The 18,960-nt window shown below is 34.7% G+C and overlaps 1 protein-coding gene across 1 annotated transcript in view; it reads right to left on the bottom strand.

The window, feature by feature from the left end:
• The window catches only part of MALRD1 (MAM and LDL receptor class A domain containing 1), a 541,690-nt gene that overhangs the window by 454,619 nt on the left and 68,111 nt on the right, over window positions 1–18,960 (bottom strand). Inside the window, exons 12-13 of the mRNA XM_074324842.1 lie at window positions 15,272–15,366; window positions 5,651–5,824 (exon numbers count right to left, since the gene is read on the bottom strand). Of these exons, the coding sequence (XP_074180943.1) occupies window positions 5,651–5,824; window positions 15,272–15,366 (269 nt within the window). The remainder of the gene's footprint in view (window positions 1–5,650; window positions 5,825–15,271; window positions 15,367–18,960) is intronic.

Genomic DNA, 18,960 nt, shown 5'->3' with positions numbered 1-18,960 from the left:
GAGAAAGAGGTTGCTCAGAAGAGATGTTTCAACCATGGATGAAGGAAGAGTGAAAACTCCATTTCATAAGATTCTCAAGGCAACTTGAGAATTTGAATTTCAAATGAAATATAGTAATAGATGCATTTTTTTTCTAAAACCATTTTTCAGCATCTTGCTGAAATTTGTTTCATTTATAATTACATAACTTCATGAATGAGCAAAATAATTTCTTGTTTTTGTTTTTAGGAATCACCACTTATAAATGCTGTTTATAATGAAGTGATTATTTTTTATACCTACAAAACCAAGGGAAGCTTTTCCAGAGAAATACTCAACAAGCATATTTACATTTTGGTGCTTCGATATCTTGTTTAAAAAAAAAAAAAAGAATAACAAGAACAATAAATATGAATCAAAGAGGAAATGGAGAAGGCGGGAATATAACAAGAAAAAACTGGAATATAGTAATTTTTGAATGATGGCGGTATCAATAAGAGCAGCAGCTAACATTTATTTAGAGCTTACTACATACAAGGCATGTTCACTTGTTTAACCCTGTGAAGATGGTGCTATTTTCATCTTCATTTTTAGAACAAAGGAAACAAAAGCTTCGAGACCTGAAATAATTGCCCAAAGATCACATATCTAGTAAGAAAAATATGTAACCTGAGCCACTTAATGACTATGCTACACTGCATCACTCTAATGAAGTAAGGAGATAACTGGTGTTTAGCAGACACTGCAAAAACAGAATTACCTGACAAAATAGGATTTAATGAAGCCCTAGATCAAGAAGGCTGAGGATGTAACAACTTTACCAAAACTAGACCAGCATTCACTTTTATATTATAAATCTTACGCTTCACTGAACCTTCAACTAATGTCAGGAAATTGTTATTGATTTATATAATTGACTTGGATAAAGAATAAACATGGTATCAATCCTACTAGAAAATTTCACAAAAGGGTCATTTTAAAATGAATTCTAAAATATGACACAAGTATGTTTTAATAGGAAACTCAAAGAAAGTAGACCAACTGGAAATCAATGGACAGTACTCCGAAAGAAGTACCACCTCTAGATATGAAAACTAAGAACAGCAGTTGGCGGGGAGGAATGTAAATCAAATAAATATATTTGTGTGAAAAGCTGAACATATCAAATGAGCAGGTCAAGTTAAAACAGATTGGAAAGACTACTGTTAACTATTTGACTCACATTCTTCCAATAAAAACTGTACAGGGAATGGAGTGGCTATTAAAGCTGTTAATTTGCTGTTCTTAAAGAATAAACAGTAAGCCTATTCCTTTCCCCCAGGAAGAATGAGAGCCTGACTAAGGGTGCTTATCTCCTAAGGAACTCAAAGCAATTTGCACTCTGTTATGATGTGTACGAGAAATATCAAAAGGACCGCAAGGAATCAGAATTTCATGGTTACAAGCGAACACAGAGGTCAAGGTGTCTAATGCTTTTCCCCTCTCCAGTATTTGGATTGGATTGGATTACACTGTATAAATACGTTCAGAGTTTATTCACAATGAACTGAAGGCCAGGTGATGACTAAGGTCACCCTTAAATGATTCAGTCCACTAAATTTCAAGGGTCAAAGAAGCCTGTTTCCAAGAGGATAAACCTGAAATATTTAAATATTTTAAGAAGTCACCCCAATAAACTTTAAATTAATAAATAAATAAATATTTAAAAGGTAGATTGACTATTTGTAGGTATAACATTGTTTCCATTTGTTGTTGATAAAAGAATGAAGCAAAACACCAGCTGGCTAGAATCCTCCTGCATATTTCCACATTTTATGAATAAACACTTAGAGAAATCAGATTAAAACCAACACAATATTAGCATTTTATTTACTGAAGAGGCTAAGAAATGGGAAAGAAAGGGATACAAAGAGGACAAAGCTGCATCTTTATAGGCAAACACACATTAACATCATAAGCAAACAAAACATTAACATTAGTTAATCTAAGGTGTGAATACATGGGTATTTGCCTCCCTCTGTATTTCCTATTTGAAATATTTAATAACACGTGTGTTATTGTGTATTAAATAGCACTGTACGTATGTATCTGTGTGTGACTGTGCATTGTTGTGTACTGTGTACTTGTGTCTGTGTTTGTGTGTATAAAACCTGGACTGATTCACACCAGAATGTGAACACAGGCCCGCAATTCTTTATCTAACGTCTTTGGGGCCAGCTGGGCTTTGAGCTTTGAGGAGTTCGGGGTTGAGGATGTTAACCTAATACATATGGTATGGGTTACATGGTTCCCTCAGGGAGCTTGGAGGCAGCACTGTAAATCAATCCCATCACTACATGAACTGCCTAAAGAGACCTCACCTGGTTCAGGTCAGGTTAGTTTTGCCTCAAAATTCATTTTTTTTCAAATGTTTACTGCTTTCCAAATGTTAAACTGCCCAATGGCTGATTGGAGTTTGTGGACCTGTAATGGGCTTCTTAATGGTGAAACTGAGGGGATTTTTCTTATTTTTTCTTTTCACTCACCTGTAGTGTCTAAGACAAACCTGTACTACAGTCAAGAAATAGGATTAAGAAAGAACAGAGGAAGAGCTAAAACTCCCCCACTCAGTGGTGAATTAAACATGGCTGAGGCCTAGAGAGAACCCAGGACCATTCACTTCTCTAAGGGGATGTCACAATTAAGCGGAGGCTGATTGGTGCTGAGTAGGACCCCCCGACTAGGGAGAGAGAAAAAGCCAACATGTGGTACTGAGACCCCATGGATGGGTTAAAGGGAGAAAGGGGAATAGCAGAGCAGCGCTACGCTAGAAAGCATCACAGATCCGTGGCTGCCCAAGTATAGAACTCTATCAAACTATTGGTTTAGCTAAAAATAGTTAACATGCCCCAGGTAATAAAGAGTAGTCTCAATTTACACTGCAAAACAGAGCAAAACAAAAACCAAAACCCAAAAAAAGAAATATTAAAGAGGAAAAAACTACATAACACGGAAAGTCTTTAATAATAGTGATAGGCTAATGAGTGCCTCCAGGCCTAGAAAGGAATGGCAGGTGTTTCAACTCATAATATTTCTCAAATGACTAGCACTAACAAAGGACACTCTGGGTTTTGTTTTGTTTTGTTTTGTTTTGTTTTGTTTTATCTTTAAGACTTTTAGAGCAATTTTAGGTTCACTGCAAAGTTGAGGGGAAGGTGCAGAGTTTTACATATGCCTCCTGCTCCCACATATGCATAGCCTCCATTATCAACATTCCCACCAGAATGGGACATTTGTTACACTGCATGAACCTACGTTTACATATCATAATCACCCAAAGTCCATAGCTTATATTATAATTCATTTGTAGTATTGTACATTCTACGGACTTGAACCAGTGCATAATGACATGCGTCCATCATTATAATATCACACAGAGTATTTTCACTGCCTTAAAAATCCTCTGTGCTCTGCCTACTCATCCATCCTCTCCGCCTGTCCCCCACCCTCTCCCCTGGCAACCACTGATCTTTTTTCTACTGTCTCCATAGTTTTACCTTTTCCAGAATGTCATACACTTGGAATCATACAGCATGTAACCTTTTTGGATTGGCTTCTTTCACTTAGTGATATGCATTTCGGTTCCTCCATGCCTTTTCATGGCTCAATAACTCATTTGTTTTAAATACTGAATAATATTCCATTATCTGGAGGATGTATCACAGTTTATTTATCCATTCACCTATTGAAGAACGTCTTGGTTTCTTCCAAGTTTAGGCAATAATGAATAAAGCTGCTATAAACATTCACATTCAGGTGTTTGTATGGACAAGAACATTCTGTTTTCTTCCCGATAATGTCAATTAATGAGAGACTCTGAAAGATCTTAATGGTAAATTTCATTCAAACTAAAAATAAACCTAATAAATAAGTTTATATAAAATATAAATAAATGAGGCAAATTTTCAAATGGTTGATTTTGTTTGTCCTGTCACGTAGAATGACAACTGACCCTAAAAAGATTCCATGACTGGCCTTTATCAAATGTTTTCCATTATGAGTTAATAGGTTCATGGTGTTTTTATCCATTAGATATGGACATGGAATCATAAATATGATCCTTGAGAATCTGGGAAGTTTGGAGACCTTCACTAAGTGAAGAAGTTTCTAATCACTAAGCCCAGAGTTCTGGTCAAGAGGAAACTCCTTTTCAAAATAAAGATACTAACATTTCTTGAGTGCCTACTCTTCCCAGACAATATCCAAGTAATAAACACAGAAATAATAATAGATAAGTGTGTGTGTACTCTGTGCCAGATTATCTTCCATGTACTTAGCACATATAAATTATTTAATCCTCACATAATCATAAAGTAGATAATACTAATGGGAGCCGATGCTTATTTGCCTGTTTCCATGGATGGGAACGTTCCTGAGGTGGTAACACTGCTATTACTGACCCCTTACTCTTACCAGTGAGAGAAGGCGGATGTAACTGACTGATGATGTTAGAGAATAAGTGAGGCACGTTCAGTTAATCTTCTTTGTCTCTCACTCACCCCCACCTTTTGTGAGCCAGCCAGTCTTCAGGAGGCATGCACTCTGATACCATCCCTTGCCTATGGTAAAGGGCTTCCCCCAAAGTGTCAGTCCTGTATTTCTCTAGCAGAGTCAGCTGTTCTCTGGGTGAATATGCTTATTCTGATGTGAAGTATTATTTTACATACATGCCTGCAGATTTTAAAGCCATTATCTCTAAAATACTTTTCTCTCTATCTGTTTGTCTTCTATGTTTATCTCAATTGTTTCAGAAATGAGGACCAGATGAGGTGAGCTATTTATCAGGGACCCCAACAATGATTCTCACCCCCCCCATTTGATCCCTCATTTACAGAGGAAGAAACAGAAATGCAGAGGGATTAAGCAACTTCCCAGTGATGGCACAAAGACCTGGGCTTCAACCTCAGGCTCCAGAGCCCATGTTCACAGCCACTATGGCAACTTTCTCTTTAATATGCAGAGTCCCCTAAAGTATTGCTTTGACCACCACTGTGGTTTCACAGATTGGGAAATTTGAAACTCAAAGATGTGATACGCACATAGTCACTTCACAAACCATGAGCTGAGCAGATAAGAACTCAGACCACCTTACTCCAAAGGCAATATATTTTCTACTATATTCTACCTAGTTTCTAAAATAGCTCATTTCAAACATCATCCAGAAGGGAGCCATATCCAAGAGGATGGAAGCTGGGGTACCCATTTGATAAGCTACAGTTGCCTTCTTTTATTATTAACCAAGAAAATGACATTAAAACTTGATGAAAATCCTTAATATTAATGGGCAGCAGAAAATAAAGCAGTAGGATTGAAATGCGAGTGTCGCCCAAGTAAGGTTTTTTTCACTATCTCAAATAATCCACCATCTACACTTAGACAAAAACAAAAACATTTTCCTGTTAACTCTTCTCTCTACCATCCTGTTCAATTTTTATCTCCACTTTTGCTAAGCTCCTACAAATAATTCTTGAGCACTTAGTCAAGATAACCTTTCTACTCATCCCTGATTGTGAATGTACTTGCTTTCTTGATATCAAACACATTTATAGGATATATGTGTCATTGTTGTCTGAGAAGATTAATATGAAATAAGTATCTTCTGCTAAGTTTTATGAATTTCTTATGTGCTTACCTGAAAAGGCAGAGTAAATTCTCCAGCCTTTGCATAGAGATCGATTTTCGCTCGTCTCCACTGTGATTCGGAGATTCCAATTAGATCCCCTTGCTTTTGCAAATTTCCATCCAGTGATGTTCTTGTAAAAATTGAGAGATGTGAATGCTGAGATAAATGATACCAAAACCGCACCTGTTGAAAAAATGTTTTTGAGTATTCCATTAAACTGTCTCTATTAGCTCTGCTATAATTAAAACTATCCGAAACTACTTTGGTGTTAAATATAATCTTCTCAATTCTCCTTTCCCCCTTGTGTGTAAGCCCAGAAAATGCTAAGCACTTCCTTTGCCAGACTTTGTATTCTCCCCTTAAGAAAAGGCTCAAGGGGGTTGCACTAAATGGTATATTTAACACGTGCCATGAAGACGTCTAAAAAAATGGGGCACTAGCATACTACTAAGACAAGTTGAGGGCACATATTGGTCCACACCCTCATGGAAGTTTCCCAGCAGGCTTGTCTCTGGCTTCTTATAAATCTCGGGAGGCACACATTCTGTCTCAAAGCCACAAAACCCGGCATTCCTATTCATTCTCCTTGATGTCTCAAACACTGAACTAAGAAAAAGTTTTCTTGAAACACTTTTTCTCACATAAAATAAAACTGTAATTAATACTTTAATTAATCCCTTCTCTGTTGTGACATTATCAAAGAACTTGAGAACTCATATGATACTGCTCATTAATAATTTAATCCAAGTAAGAAAATGTTCTTTTTGAAGCTAGGGACACTTGGTCACTTTGCTTCCTACTCACCATTAAAGATGACATAATCTAAAAGCATTACCCTTAGTAATATTTTTACTAATTTATCTCCTCTGTCAAGGGAAACAAAAGAAAAAATAAGCAAATGGGCTACATCAAAATAAAAAGGTTTTCACAGCAAAGGAAACTAGCAACAAAACAAAAAGACAACCTGCTGAATAGAAGATGTTTGCCAGTGATGCATCTGGTAAGGGATTAATATCCAAAATTTATTAAAAAAATCATACAACTCAATACCAAAGAAACAAACAATCCAATTTAAAAAATGGGCAGAGGACCTCAACAGACATTTCTCCAAAGAGAACATACAGATGGCCAATAGCTGTATGAAAAGATGGTCAACATCACTAATCATCAGAGAAATGAAAATAAAAACCACAATGAGATACCACCTCACACCTGTCAGAATGGCTATCATCAATAAATCAACAAACAAGAGCTGGCAAGGATGTGGAGAAAAGGGATCCCTCATGCATTGTTGGTGGAATTGTAAATGGGTGCAGTATGGAAAAAATGGAAAACAATATGGAGGTTTCTAAAACAATAAAATAAAAATAGAAGTACCTTATGACCCAGCTATTCCACTCCTGGGTATTTATCCAAAGAAATCCAAAACACCAATTTGAAAAGATATATGCTCCCCTATGTTTATTACAGCACTATTCACAACAGCCAAAATATGGAAACCAAAATACTCATCAGTAGATGATCAGATAAAGAAGTAGCACATATTTACAATGGAGTATTAATCTGCCATAAAAAAGAATGAAATCTTACCATCTGCAACAACATGGGTGGACCTAGAGGATATTATGCTGAGTGAAATAAGTCAGACAGAGAAAGACAAATACCATATGTTCTCATTTATATGTGGAATCTAAAGAACAGAATAAATGAACAAACAAAACAGAACTCGACTCATAGATACAGAGAACAAACTGATGTTTGCTACATGGGAGGGGGGTTGGGGTTGGGTAAAACAAGTGAAGGGATTAGGAAATACAATTCGTTAGTTACAAAATAGTCATAGGGATGTGGAATACAGTATTGGGAATATAGTCAATAATATTGTAAAACCTATGTATAGTGTCAGACAGGTACTGGACTTCATAAAGTATATAAATGCCTAACCACTACACTGTACACCTGAAACTAATATAAAATACTATTGAATGTCAACTATAATTAAAAGAATATATAGTCACAAGACGTAAAGTACAGCATAGGGAATATAGTCAATGGTACTATAATAGCTATGTATGGTGTCAGATGAGAAGTAGACTTGTTAGGGTTATCACTTTGTGAGGGGTGTAAATGTCTAATCACTATGTTGTTTTGTACACCTGAAACAAACAAACAAACAAACAAACAAGTAAATAAATAAATTTGATAGGTTAACTGTGAAGTGAAGAAAATATACAGAGAGGATCACTTTAGCTGCTGCTAGCACTAACTATAACATAGAATTCAGCCAATATTTACTGACCATTTATTTACTATGTACTGGGCACTATGGGAGGCAAAAATTAATTCCCTCAATGGCTGTACAATTCACTGTATAAAATATGTCAACAAAACCTCCATAAAAATAAGTTCAGGCACAGCAGGCTTTTTTTTGGTTTTTTTTGTTTGTTTGTTTTTTTCCTTCTCATTATGACATAGTGTCTTAAGGCTGCATTTTTCAAAGAAAAATACAACATTCACGTATGAGACCCCAAAGAAACAAAATTCTTCTGTTTGGATTCAAAGTAATTCACTTTTTGTTTCACTATTTTAAATTCTTGCTTTTTTCCTTCGTCATTGCTTTTATTTTGTTTCATGGACAGATATTAGTGCTACCCATTTATTTCATTGTTCGCACCAATTTCAGCGGAGATGAAAGTTGACAAAATTTCATTAAATGCATTTTTAAAAAAATTATTCCTTTTAACATATCAAGCATTTACTAGTCCAATGTGGAACAAGTTTTTTGTTTGTTTGTTTGTTTTGGTTTTTTCCAATGACTACTTAATTGTCACCATCTGATCAAAACAATTATTTCTGGTTGTCCATTTCACTTTAGATTTTACCTCCATGCTCACCTAAACTCAGAACTCCACAGATAAGCAAGGAATGTAAAGGCAAATGGGAATGTTTAATTAAATTATATGGAAAGGGAGGATTTATATTCCCCAATTACAATTAAATTTTAGATCCCTGCTGTAATTTCAGCATGTTCCAAACTTGTAAATATGCAAAACAGGCTTTAAACCTAGTTGTACAGGACACGTGCAAGCCCCATCAGAATTTCAAGCTGTCAAACTGTCACTCAGTACATAACCAGTGCAAATTTAATAGTGTCTTAAGAGTGGAAACCAAGGGGATCCATAATCAATAGAATAGAGGCTTAGAACTTATATTTCATTTACTATGTTCACATAATTGGCATTGTAGAGACTTAAGGAGAATTCTTGAGTTTATGATAGACCAAGAAATCTTCTATAGTCTTTTCAAATTTAATAATGGCAAGGGTGAAAACATCAAATAAAAGTTATTATATTAACACAGCTGTAATTTCAGATAGGCACTTATCAAGTGTGCAAGTCTGTGGCTATTTACATGTAAATTAATTAACATCGAGCAAAATTTAAAAATCATTTTCTCAGTTATACTCATCACATTTTAAGTGCTCAATAGTGATATGCAGCTAATGGCTACCAAACCGGACATACCATAGGGCCTTGATTTCCATCACCACAGAAAGTTCCACTAAACAGAGCTGCAAAGCACCTAAGTTAAAATTCCACCAACCGTCTAACATTAATTTACTACTTGTCATTGTAAAAGGATGTTATTTGCTTGACCCATGCCCAACTCATTAAAAAGCAGTTAAATAAAATGTGAGTGTGAAAGGCTTGCTTTTATTTCTCTTGGGTTTTCATTGAAGCACATTTCACATACAGTGTGATGATGTGGGACCCTGACCACTGTACTCAAGAGAATTCCATACGATTATAAAAGCCTCCAAAGCAGTTCTTTTAATTGCAAATTGGAGAGAAAAAATAAAGCTCTAATTGGTTTACTGTTTGTATTGTATTTTCTGATTTTATGTTATTTGAATGTTTAAAAATACCAAACTCTTAGTTTTACTACCAAAGGAAATCACACCCTATCAGGTGACTTATCTACTATGTATAGGTTGAGCGGATGATCTCAGTTGTGCCACTTGCTCTTTGATGTCTAAGGTGCCCTGTGGTGCTCCCTGGAGAATGGCCAGTTCTCTGATACTTAATTCTGTGAAGGACATAGTAGGGCATTATTTAGAAGTTTAAAATCATTTCTTCCTTATTTCTCTTTTCTGTTCCAGGTGACTTTGGTCAGTCTCCAATTGTAACTCTACTCTTCAAATGTTCTGATTCTTTCCTCACCTTTCCTATGGTCTTTGTTTGGATTGTTTCCCTGTCTCAGAGCTGCTCAGTCAGGTCTTTCTCAGGTGTATTGTGAATGCTCAGCTACCTCTGCCTTCTCTCCTTTACATCAGACCCTGTCTCATATTGCTATACTTGCTATATCTTCAACATCTAGAATAATAAAAATAGTAAAAAAAAAGAAAAAAGAAAAAAAAGTTAAAAGAAAGGAAACAAGTTACAATATCTGTAGCTCCTCAAAATTCAGGTGGGAATAAGTCCATCTGAGAAGAGAGATCATTCAACACACACACATACACACCACACACCTCATCATTACCATAGTGACTTTTAGGACTCCTACTCAATTCTTTTGCCGGTGTATTTTTTGCCTGAAAAAGCTTAAGTAGAAGTTAGAAGTCTTCAAAACAGTATAATCTGCTTTTCTTATTTAAGTGATTAATCGCCATGTGTTTTGATCATACACAAGTGGAGAGCATGCCTTTCCACAATAACTGCTGCTTCCTCTAGAATCGATCACACACTCTAACATCTATCCTGGGTTAAACAAAACAATCAGAGAACAAAGCATGATCACACCATTCCAAATGTACTCCATAATTTTTTTTTTTTTCTAAATTTGTCTTTGATAAGAGTTCATCACTCTACTTGGGGAACATTATAAGACATGACCTTTCAAAACTTGTTGAGAGAGTTCTTATAAGTGGGTTATCATTGTTATACTGTACTTACCCTTGGTAGCACTTATCACTGAATGGCTGAACTAAACTCACTAAACTCAACGTTTTGTTAGGCCAACCATGTGTTGAGGTTGTCTCTCTTGTATGCCCAGCACTGAGGGCTGTGATCAGCACAGAGCAGGTGAGAATGAGGTGTGTGTTGCATCAGAGAAAGAGCGTTTCCATTGGTATCACTGCAAGCTTTCAGGGGACGTGTCTCAGAACTATTTCTGTTCTTTTTCTTTTTACGTTCTACAATCTGAATCAAATGATGACCCACATGTCTTTCTCTCTCTGCTTTGGCTGCTGGAAAACTGAGATGCAAATGTGTACTCTGGCCCTAACACACATTATTTTGGAATCAACTCATCTCTTGCTTCATCTGTCTTTTCCAGGATATCTTCATTCATTTTTTTTAATGAAATTTTTAATGAAAATATGAACATAAGTGCAGAACACGTTGAGGAATTTAAAAAAATATATTAGTTTGGTGCAAACATAATTGCGGTTTTTGCACTGTTGAAAGTTGCCTTTGATATTGGAATACATTCTTAAATAAATGTGGCTATGTTATACACCAATTTAATGTGCTTTTCTCACTTGATGCTTTTTTGCTAATGTCTTATTACTTGCTGTTTATTTTATATGTATTTTAGACTATGGAAATGATGTTAGACAAAAGGCAAATTCGAGCAATTTTCTTAATCGAGTTCAAAATGGGTCATAAAGCAGAGACAATTCGCAACATTAGCAACACATCTGGTCCAGGAACTGCTAAAGGTTCAAGAAGTTTTGCAAAGGACACGAGAGCCTTGAAGATGAAGAGCATAGTGTCTGGCCATCAGAAGTTGACAACGACCAATTGAGAGCAATCATTGAAGCTGATCCTCTTACAACTACACAAGAAGTTGCCAAAGAAGTCAATGTTGAACATTATACGGTTGTTCAGCATTTGAAGCAAATTAGAAAGGTGAAAAAGCTTGATAAGTGAGTGCCTCATGAGCTGACCGCAAATAAAAAAAATTGTCATTTTCAAGTGCCATCTTCTCTTATTCTAGGCAACAATAACAGACCATTTCTTGATCAGATTGTGACATGCAATGAAAAGTGGATGGTATAGGACAACTGGCGATGACCAGTTCAGTGGTTGGACCAAGAAGAAGCTCCAAAGCACTTCCCAAAGCCAATCTTACACCAAAAAAATGACATGGTCACTGTTTGGTGGTCTGCTGCTGGTCTCAACCACTACAGCTTTCTGAATCCTGGCAAAACCATTACATCTAAGAAGTATGCTCAGCAAATCAATGAGATGCACTGAAAACTGCAATGCTTGCAGCCAGCATTGGTCAACAGAAAGGGCCCAATTCTTGTCCATGACAACACCTGACTGCTCGTGGCACAACCAATGCTTCAAAAGTTGAACGAGTTGGGCTACAAAGTTTGGCCTCATCCACCATATTCATCTGACTTCTCGCCAACAACTACCACTTCTTCAAGCATCTCGACAACCAGCAGGATGCAGAAAATGCTTTCCAAGAGTTTGTCGAATCCCAAAGCACAGATTTTTATGCTACAGGAATAAACAAATTTATTTCTCATTGGCAAAAATGTGTTGATTCTAATAGTTCCTATTTTGATTAATAAAGATGTGTCTGAGCCTAGTTATTATAATGATTTAACATTCACGGTCCAAAACCGCCATTACTTTTGCAGCAACCTAATACAAACTAGCCATGAAAGCAGAAGCTTAATATTATCAATACTTCCTGTATTTAATTGTGAACTCCTAAAAGTGAGATATTATGTCTTTTGTACAGTAACTCAAATATGAAAACTCATAAAATATTAATCCACATAAATCCCCTTCATATTTGATATTTCCTAGTTAATTGAAAACAGTAACAGCATTTCAATACCAACGAGAAATAGTGGCTCTGGCTCCCACATGTTCTGTGTGTCCTACCGTGTTTCTCCAAAAATAAGACCTAGCCGGACCATCAGCTCTAATGCATCTTTTGGAGCAAAAATTAACATAAGACCTGGTATTATATCATATTATATCATATCATATATCATATCATATCATGTCATATTAGACTGGGTCTTATAGTATAGTAAAATAAGACTGGGTCTTATATTAATTTTTGCTCCAATAGACGCATTAGAGCTGATTGTCCTGATAGGTCTTATTTTCAGGGAAACACGGTATCTCCTGGCCATTAAAGGGAAAAATGCCAAGTTTCCACCAGTGACTGAAGGAACGTTTGAAGCTTTTAAATTAAAGTCCACATCTTGAACAATGATTAACTAGGAACAATTGTGCATGTTGATGCCATGTGTTGGCTATACATAAAGTACAAGGTAATGCATGCAAAATGACCCTGAAAGTCTGCTGTTACAAAAGGATACTCAAAAGATAACTTCATGTTCCTTTAAAGTCCTTTAAAAAAAAATTCTTAACTGTATTAGCCTGATATGATAATGTAGAGAAAAAAAATCATATAATGTTATAAAATGAAGGCTTTCATCATACAAAGTGCCAGTTATCTCACTGCCTCACACTCTATCATTTTATAATGAAGAACATTTGCTGTTCCATGAATACAGCTATTATCAATGTGTTCCAACGAGAAAGATCGGCTGGATTTTCTGATTACTCAAGAAGATAAGAATTCGGTTTGTTCCCTTATTCTGTAACTTTTATGAAAGGTAGTATCACACACTACCACTGACTTATAAAAAAGGAATACTATATTCTTAAAACATTCCTTTGGGAGAGAACATTAGTTATGTATATCCCAGACTATAAAAAACCTCCACTAACAGCCTACTACTACTTCCTAAACTGGAAAGTATTATAAAGTAATCCAAACATTCCGGCCCCTAACTCAAAGAGTACTAAACAGTGAGGCAGATGCAGACAAAAGGGTAAAATACCTCTTCAGTCAGTCTGTAACAGATCCTTGAAACACTCTTACTTTTCCAAAACCAAGCAAACCACTAGTCAGTATCTGAGGCCTGGGGAGGTGGGGGACTTGGTTCTGAGAGAAACACCATCAAGCACCTAAACTGCCCATTGCTTTCAAAAAGACCTCCCCTAAGTAACTTCCCACAGCTAAGCTCCCAATTTTAGTAACAAGAGAGGAAAAATATCCTCAAGTAGAAATAATCATAAATTGAAATGAAGTCCCAGTGACTACAAGTTAATGGTTACTAGCATAGAACAATGGGAAATGTAGATCATCTTTAAAAAGAAGAAAAAATGTATGTGATTTCTCAGTGAGTCTCAGAAATTTCTAATAAGCCCTTAAGGTTTTCAATTTTTTGTACAAGAGGTAGAATTAACACATTCCAGTCCTTTGTATCCAGTGTATTTAATGTATTTAACAATAGTGATCGCTTTACTTTGGTATTAGGACCTTGAAAGAGTAAATTCAAAGTTTCCAGATTCTTAAACAAAACAAAACATACATGCAAACAAAGAAAAAACAACTGTATCTATCACATAAGATTTAATTAAAATAAACCAAAAATGGGAGAGTGTCGAGTGCATTTGAGTGAAGTGGAAGTCAAGAAGTCCAGGCAGTTGTTTTAATCCTAATTCCCACCAAGAAATGGGTAGGAAAATAGCAAGAGGGCTAGTGGAAAGAGGAAGGACAACTTATTATGAGTTTTATAAACTCACAGACTGCTATCAAGCTGAAAACATAATTAGCTTTATACCTCTGGATGATATGTAATTTAGTACCAGGAATGCCTGAGTAAAGTGTGATAACCCTGAGTTTATAGGTGATGAATTTAGTGTGTGGCAGTATTGATCTCTTCATTATTTTCTGATAACTAAAGGGAGAGAAAAATGAGCTGAAGTGAAGTCTTAAAGGCCTAGAGCCATTTCAGAAATCTCCAAAGGACTGAAAGAAAGACAAGCTGAACAGAAACATCTAATTTAGATTTTAACTTTATGGAAAGGAAGGAATTATGTTTAGTGAACTCCCACTATGTGCCAAATACTTTGCTAGGTCATTTATTTAATCACATTTTAATCCTCACAACCATGTGAAGAGGCATGCTGACACACATGCTCCAATGCAGACATCAAGTCTCAAAGAGAGCATATAATCTGTGGAAGAACTGAGATTCAAAAAATGGCAGAACTGAGATTTGAACCAGGTCTGTCTGTCTCCAAAGTCTCCACTTCCTTCTCTGTCGTGCTATAGAAATGAACTGAGTATCCTAATCCCTTGGTCTGCATTTACCTGGCACCAGAAGGACTAATTGAAAAAACAAAATTTCAGAAAACACAATTATTTTTTCTGCACAGATTTATCTTTCTTTATTCATCCTTTCATTTTTTTCAATAAGCACTCCTGATTAAATCAATTAACATTGTTGGCCAAAATAACAAGCAGTTTTGGCAACATATATCTGCAGCTTTAGATTATTGAAAGAACTATGTGGAAGGAATATAAAATGACAAAGATATTCTTTAATAGGTTCCCCCCCAAAAGAATTACATGTTGCAAATGGTCTGTAGATGGACATGACATTTCATGTTGAAATAGCTCATAAAAATTTCTTAATTTATTATGAAAATGGTAGTAAAACATAGCAGGCAATTGCTAGCTTGAGAAATCAAAGCCTAACAGTTTGCAACCACAGAATGGCCAATGGAAATTCCAATAGCACTTTACCTGACATGGGGTAGAGGCAGTGAGTGATTTTAGAACAGGACTGGCGAGCTTGGCCACTGCAGGTGATTGACGTGCCCCAAAATAAATAAATGATCCTGCAAAAACGAACAAAGTCATATGGATACAAGTTCTATTGCTATACATTTAGCAGTTCTTTGTTCTAGCATCTTATCCTTGCACACATTCAACAGTCAGATAAAGAAAATTACATTTTTACTTATTTACCATTAAGCTCTGTAGATAACCAAAAATGCTTTCATATGGATAACATTAAATATTTAAAATAAAATCCAATTGATTAAAAACAAGCTCTTGAACTAATCCTCTACACAAATATTTTATTGGCTTATCTCAGGTCATAAAGTTTGAAATCAAATTAAATGAAGCTTCTAAGCTTACAATTAGATAGTCAACATGCCCCTATGAAATTCCCATGAGAGCTGTATTTTTAAGTTCCTTCACAAAGTACTAAAGGATAGGATCCTATGGAATGAGTTTGGTTTCTCCTGGGGCTGACATGTTTGACATTGTTTTCTGTGTTAGGGGGGTTGAAAGCTTAATTAAAGATCTAATCTGAGCATTAAAAAAATAACTGTTTTTAGATTTCAACTACACTGGATGTGCTCATGGCAAATGTACAGTGGGATAACATCTCTTAGCAGCTCAAAAGATCACACATCTGAATTGCTGTCAAGAGAGCTGTTGTCATTGAATACTGAAAATTTACAAGGAAGACTATGCCAAACAATGTCAAGGTCTGATCCTGCCCTTTGATGCACACGAAGTGATGGGCAAGTTGAAAAGCTTGTGGTATTTTTACTGGAAAATACCACATTCAGAAGATGATTTTCCTAGCTATAAGGCAATGCTAACTACACAGAAGGGATTTCAGAATTAAAATGTACTATTTTACAGATACCACCACATGCTAAACAACCAAGGTTGCAAGTCAGCTGTGTCATCTCTGAGTGGGAAAAATGAAACCCAGTTTATATGGGCTTTAAATCTCAAAGCCAACTGGGAAGGAAGAAGACTACTGTTCCCAAATTACAACCTAAGAGTAATGGAAACTATGTACATATAAGTTCATTAAATTCTCTAGGATTCACCATTAAAAGAATAAAGTAGGAAAAGATGATTATGAAAAATTATTCCCAAAAAAGGGAGAAAATGTTACTTAATAAAAAGATTTATTTCCCTGTAAGAAAAAAAAAAGTATATTCTACATTAAAAATCCTCAGGTTCAAGTAAAACTCAAGTGAATATTTTCAAAAGATTAATCAAAATTCTAAAAATTACCAAATATTCAAAATTCTTATCCTTTTAGACATTTAAAACAACATATGTAATTTCAAACAAGCAGCTAATAATCAATGGACTATAAAAGCACTAAAACTCCAAAATTTAAAAGACACAAAGGGTTTGAATAAATTGGTTATGGCACAAAATAACTGGAAACGTGAAAAAAAAATCTAGAAATGTACAGCCACACAAATGAGTTTTATTTAATTTTTAAAGAATATTTGCAACATTATTCAAGGGATCCTGGGTCTTAGAAAATTATACAGAGCTCCCTGACTCATTTTATGATGTAGGACATATTTAAGAAATCGAGAAAATAGGAAGAAAAATAAAAGAAAACTATAGAGCAATATCACTCATGATCAGAGATACAACAGTCTAATAAAATGTTATCAATTACATTTGATATCCTTATCAAATAATGATTTGTCCTGAACAGAGCTTTCCAAGAATGGAGGTTTGGCTTAATTCAGCAGCTCTATCAACATAGTCAAACACAACAATAAATTAAAAGGTAAAATCATCGACTCATATCAACAAATATTAAAAACACTGTAACTAATCAGCCATTTCAAATAACAAACCTTAATAAAATATTAAAAGAAAACAATTAAATATAGACTACTGGTCAAATGCCCCCCAAAAAACATCCTAAGTGGCAAACAACAAAACAAGTTTAAGTAAAATGAGTAACTAACTGGAGATTACTGTCATCATTATTAGAGATAATGTTAAATAATATTAATTATCTTAGACTAATATCATCTTATAGGTGTAGTGCACATAGAAGAAAACAATATATCTAGTAAACATCATAGAAAAATAGAAATAAATAATAGTAAAAATATAAATTCCTAGGGATTCTATTTTTTTCATAATCACAAGTATTAATAAGAGAATTGGTTAGGCAAATGGAAATAGAGAAATATCTTTATGTTATTTTTATTAACTTGAGCAATAAGATTCTTTCTAGATGCAGGAATGATGAGAAATATTCTCTTCATAATAACATTAATACAAAATACATAGGAAGAAAGTTAACAAGAATGGACAGAACTTACAAGAAAAACATGTAAAACCTGATAGAAGACTACGAGATTTTCCATAAGAGATAACATAATTTAGGTGGAAAGATGATGACAGAAAAATATTGTTAGTGAAAATTGATTTGGAAACTAAATGCAATCCTAAGAGAATTGTAACCAAATATTTGGAAAATGAATAATATTGTCTTAAAATTTATATGTGCAGGTAAAGGGTAAATTTGAACTCTGAGCCCAGACCCAGGGACTTCTAGGAATTCTTGTATTTATCTTCTCACAAGCCTGCTTTGCAGAACATACTGAGTAAAGAGAACTATGGAATTACAATATACCAAGGAGACTGTTTCTGGCATACTGAATTGTTCATTGTAAAAATCTTGTATATCCACACACCCCAGAGGGGTTACAAGACTAGCACACTATAAAAATTTGAAAAATGGAGAGGTCAGTTTCCTGGGTTAAACTGTCCATGCCAGCCTCAACCTCATCTTTCACATGCAATGGCCCAGAAGGGACTCCTCACGTGCTGTGAGAACATTAGAGACCAGACATTATAATGACTATAGATACAAATATAATAAAAAATTACCATATAGAATAACTAAATAAATCATAAATAAAATAAATCAAACCAACCAAATGAGATTTGGTTCAGGAATGCTGAGACAGTTTGTTTCTTATTTGAAAAACCATTCAGTGTATAAACGAAAAAGATATGACAATCATATGATCATCACAATAGACACTGAAAAAAGCATTTGACAATTTTTAAAATGCATTCATTGTTTACATAAAAACTTAATTCATTATGAATAGAAGGGAATATCCTCATCTGATAAAACAACCTTTCAGCAAATATAGCACTTAAGGTTGAATTACTAACATCATTTCCACTGAGATAGAAACAAGTCAAGTATAGCAGCTATCACCAGTTATATTCAACATCTGTCTAGAAGTTCTAGCCAGAGCAATGAAACAAATATATAAATATATATATATATATATATATATACACACACACACACACACACATATATAACATATATGTAACATTATATAATATACATATATAATAATATAATATATATTTGTTTATATGTATTTATTTGTATTTGTTTACATATTTGTGTATATATACATATATATCGCTTAAAATTTAGAAAGAAATTTTCATTATTTACAGACAAAATAATTGTGAATCTAGAAAATCAAAAAGAAAACAAACTATTAGCTATAATAAATAAAATTAGCAAGGTCATTGGATATAAGGTCAACATTTTACATTGCGTTTCTATAATACTAGCAACAGTGAAATAAAAGTAACTAAAACTTAGGAAAACGTTA

Source organism: Rhinolophus sinicus, linkage group LG02 (genome assembly GCF_036562045.2).
Source record: "Rhinolophus sinicus isolate RSC01 linkage group LG02, ASM3656204v1, whole genome shotgun sequence".
Lineage (NCBI taxonomy): Eukaryota > Metazoa > Chordata > Mammalia > Chiroptera > Rhinolophidae > Rhinolophus > Rhinolophus sinicus.
This window is presented reverse-complemented; position numbering and strand designations above follow the sequence as displayed.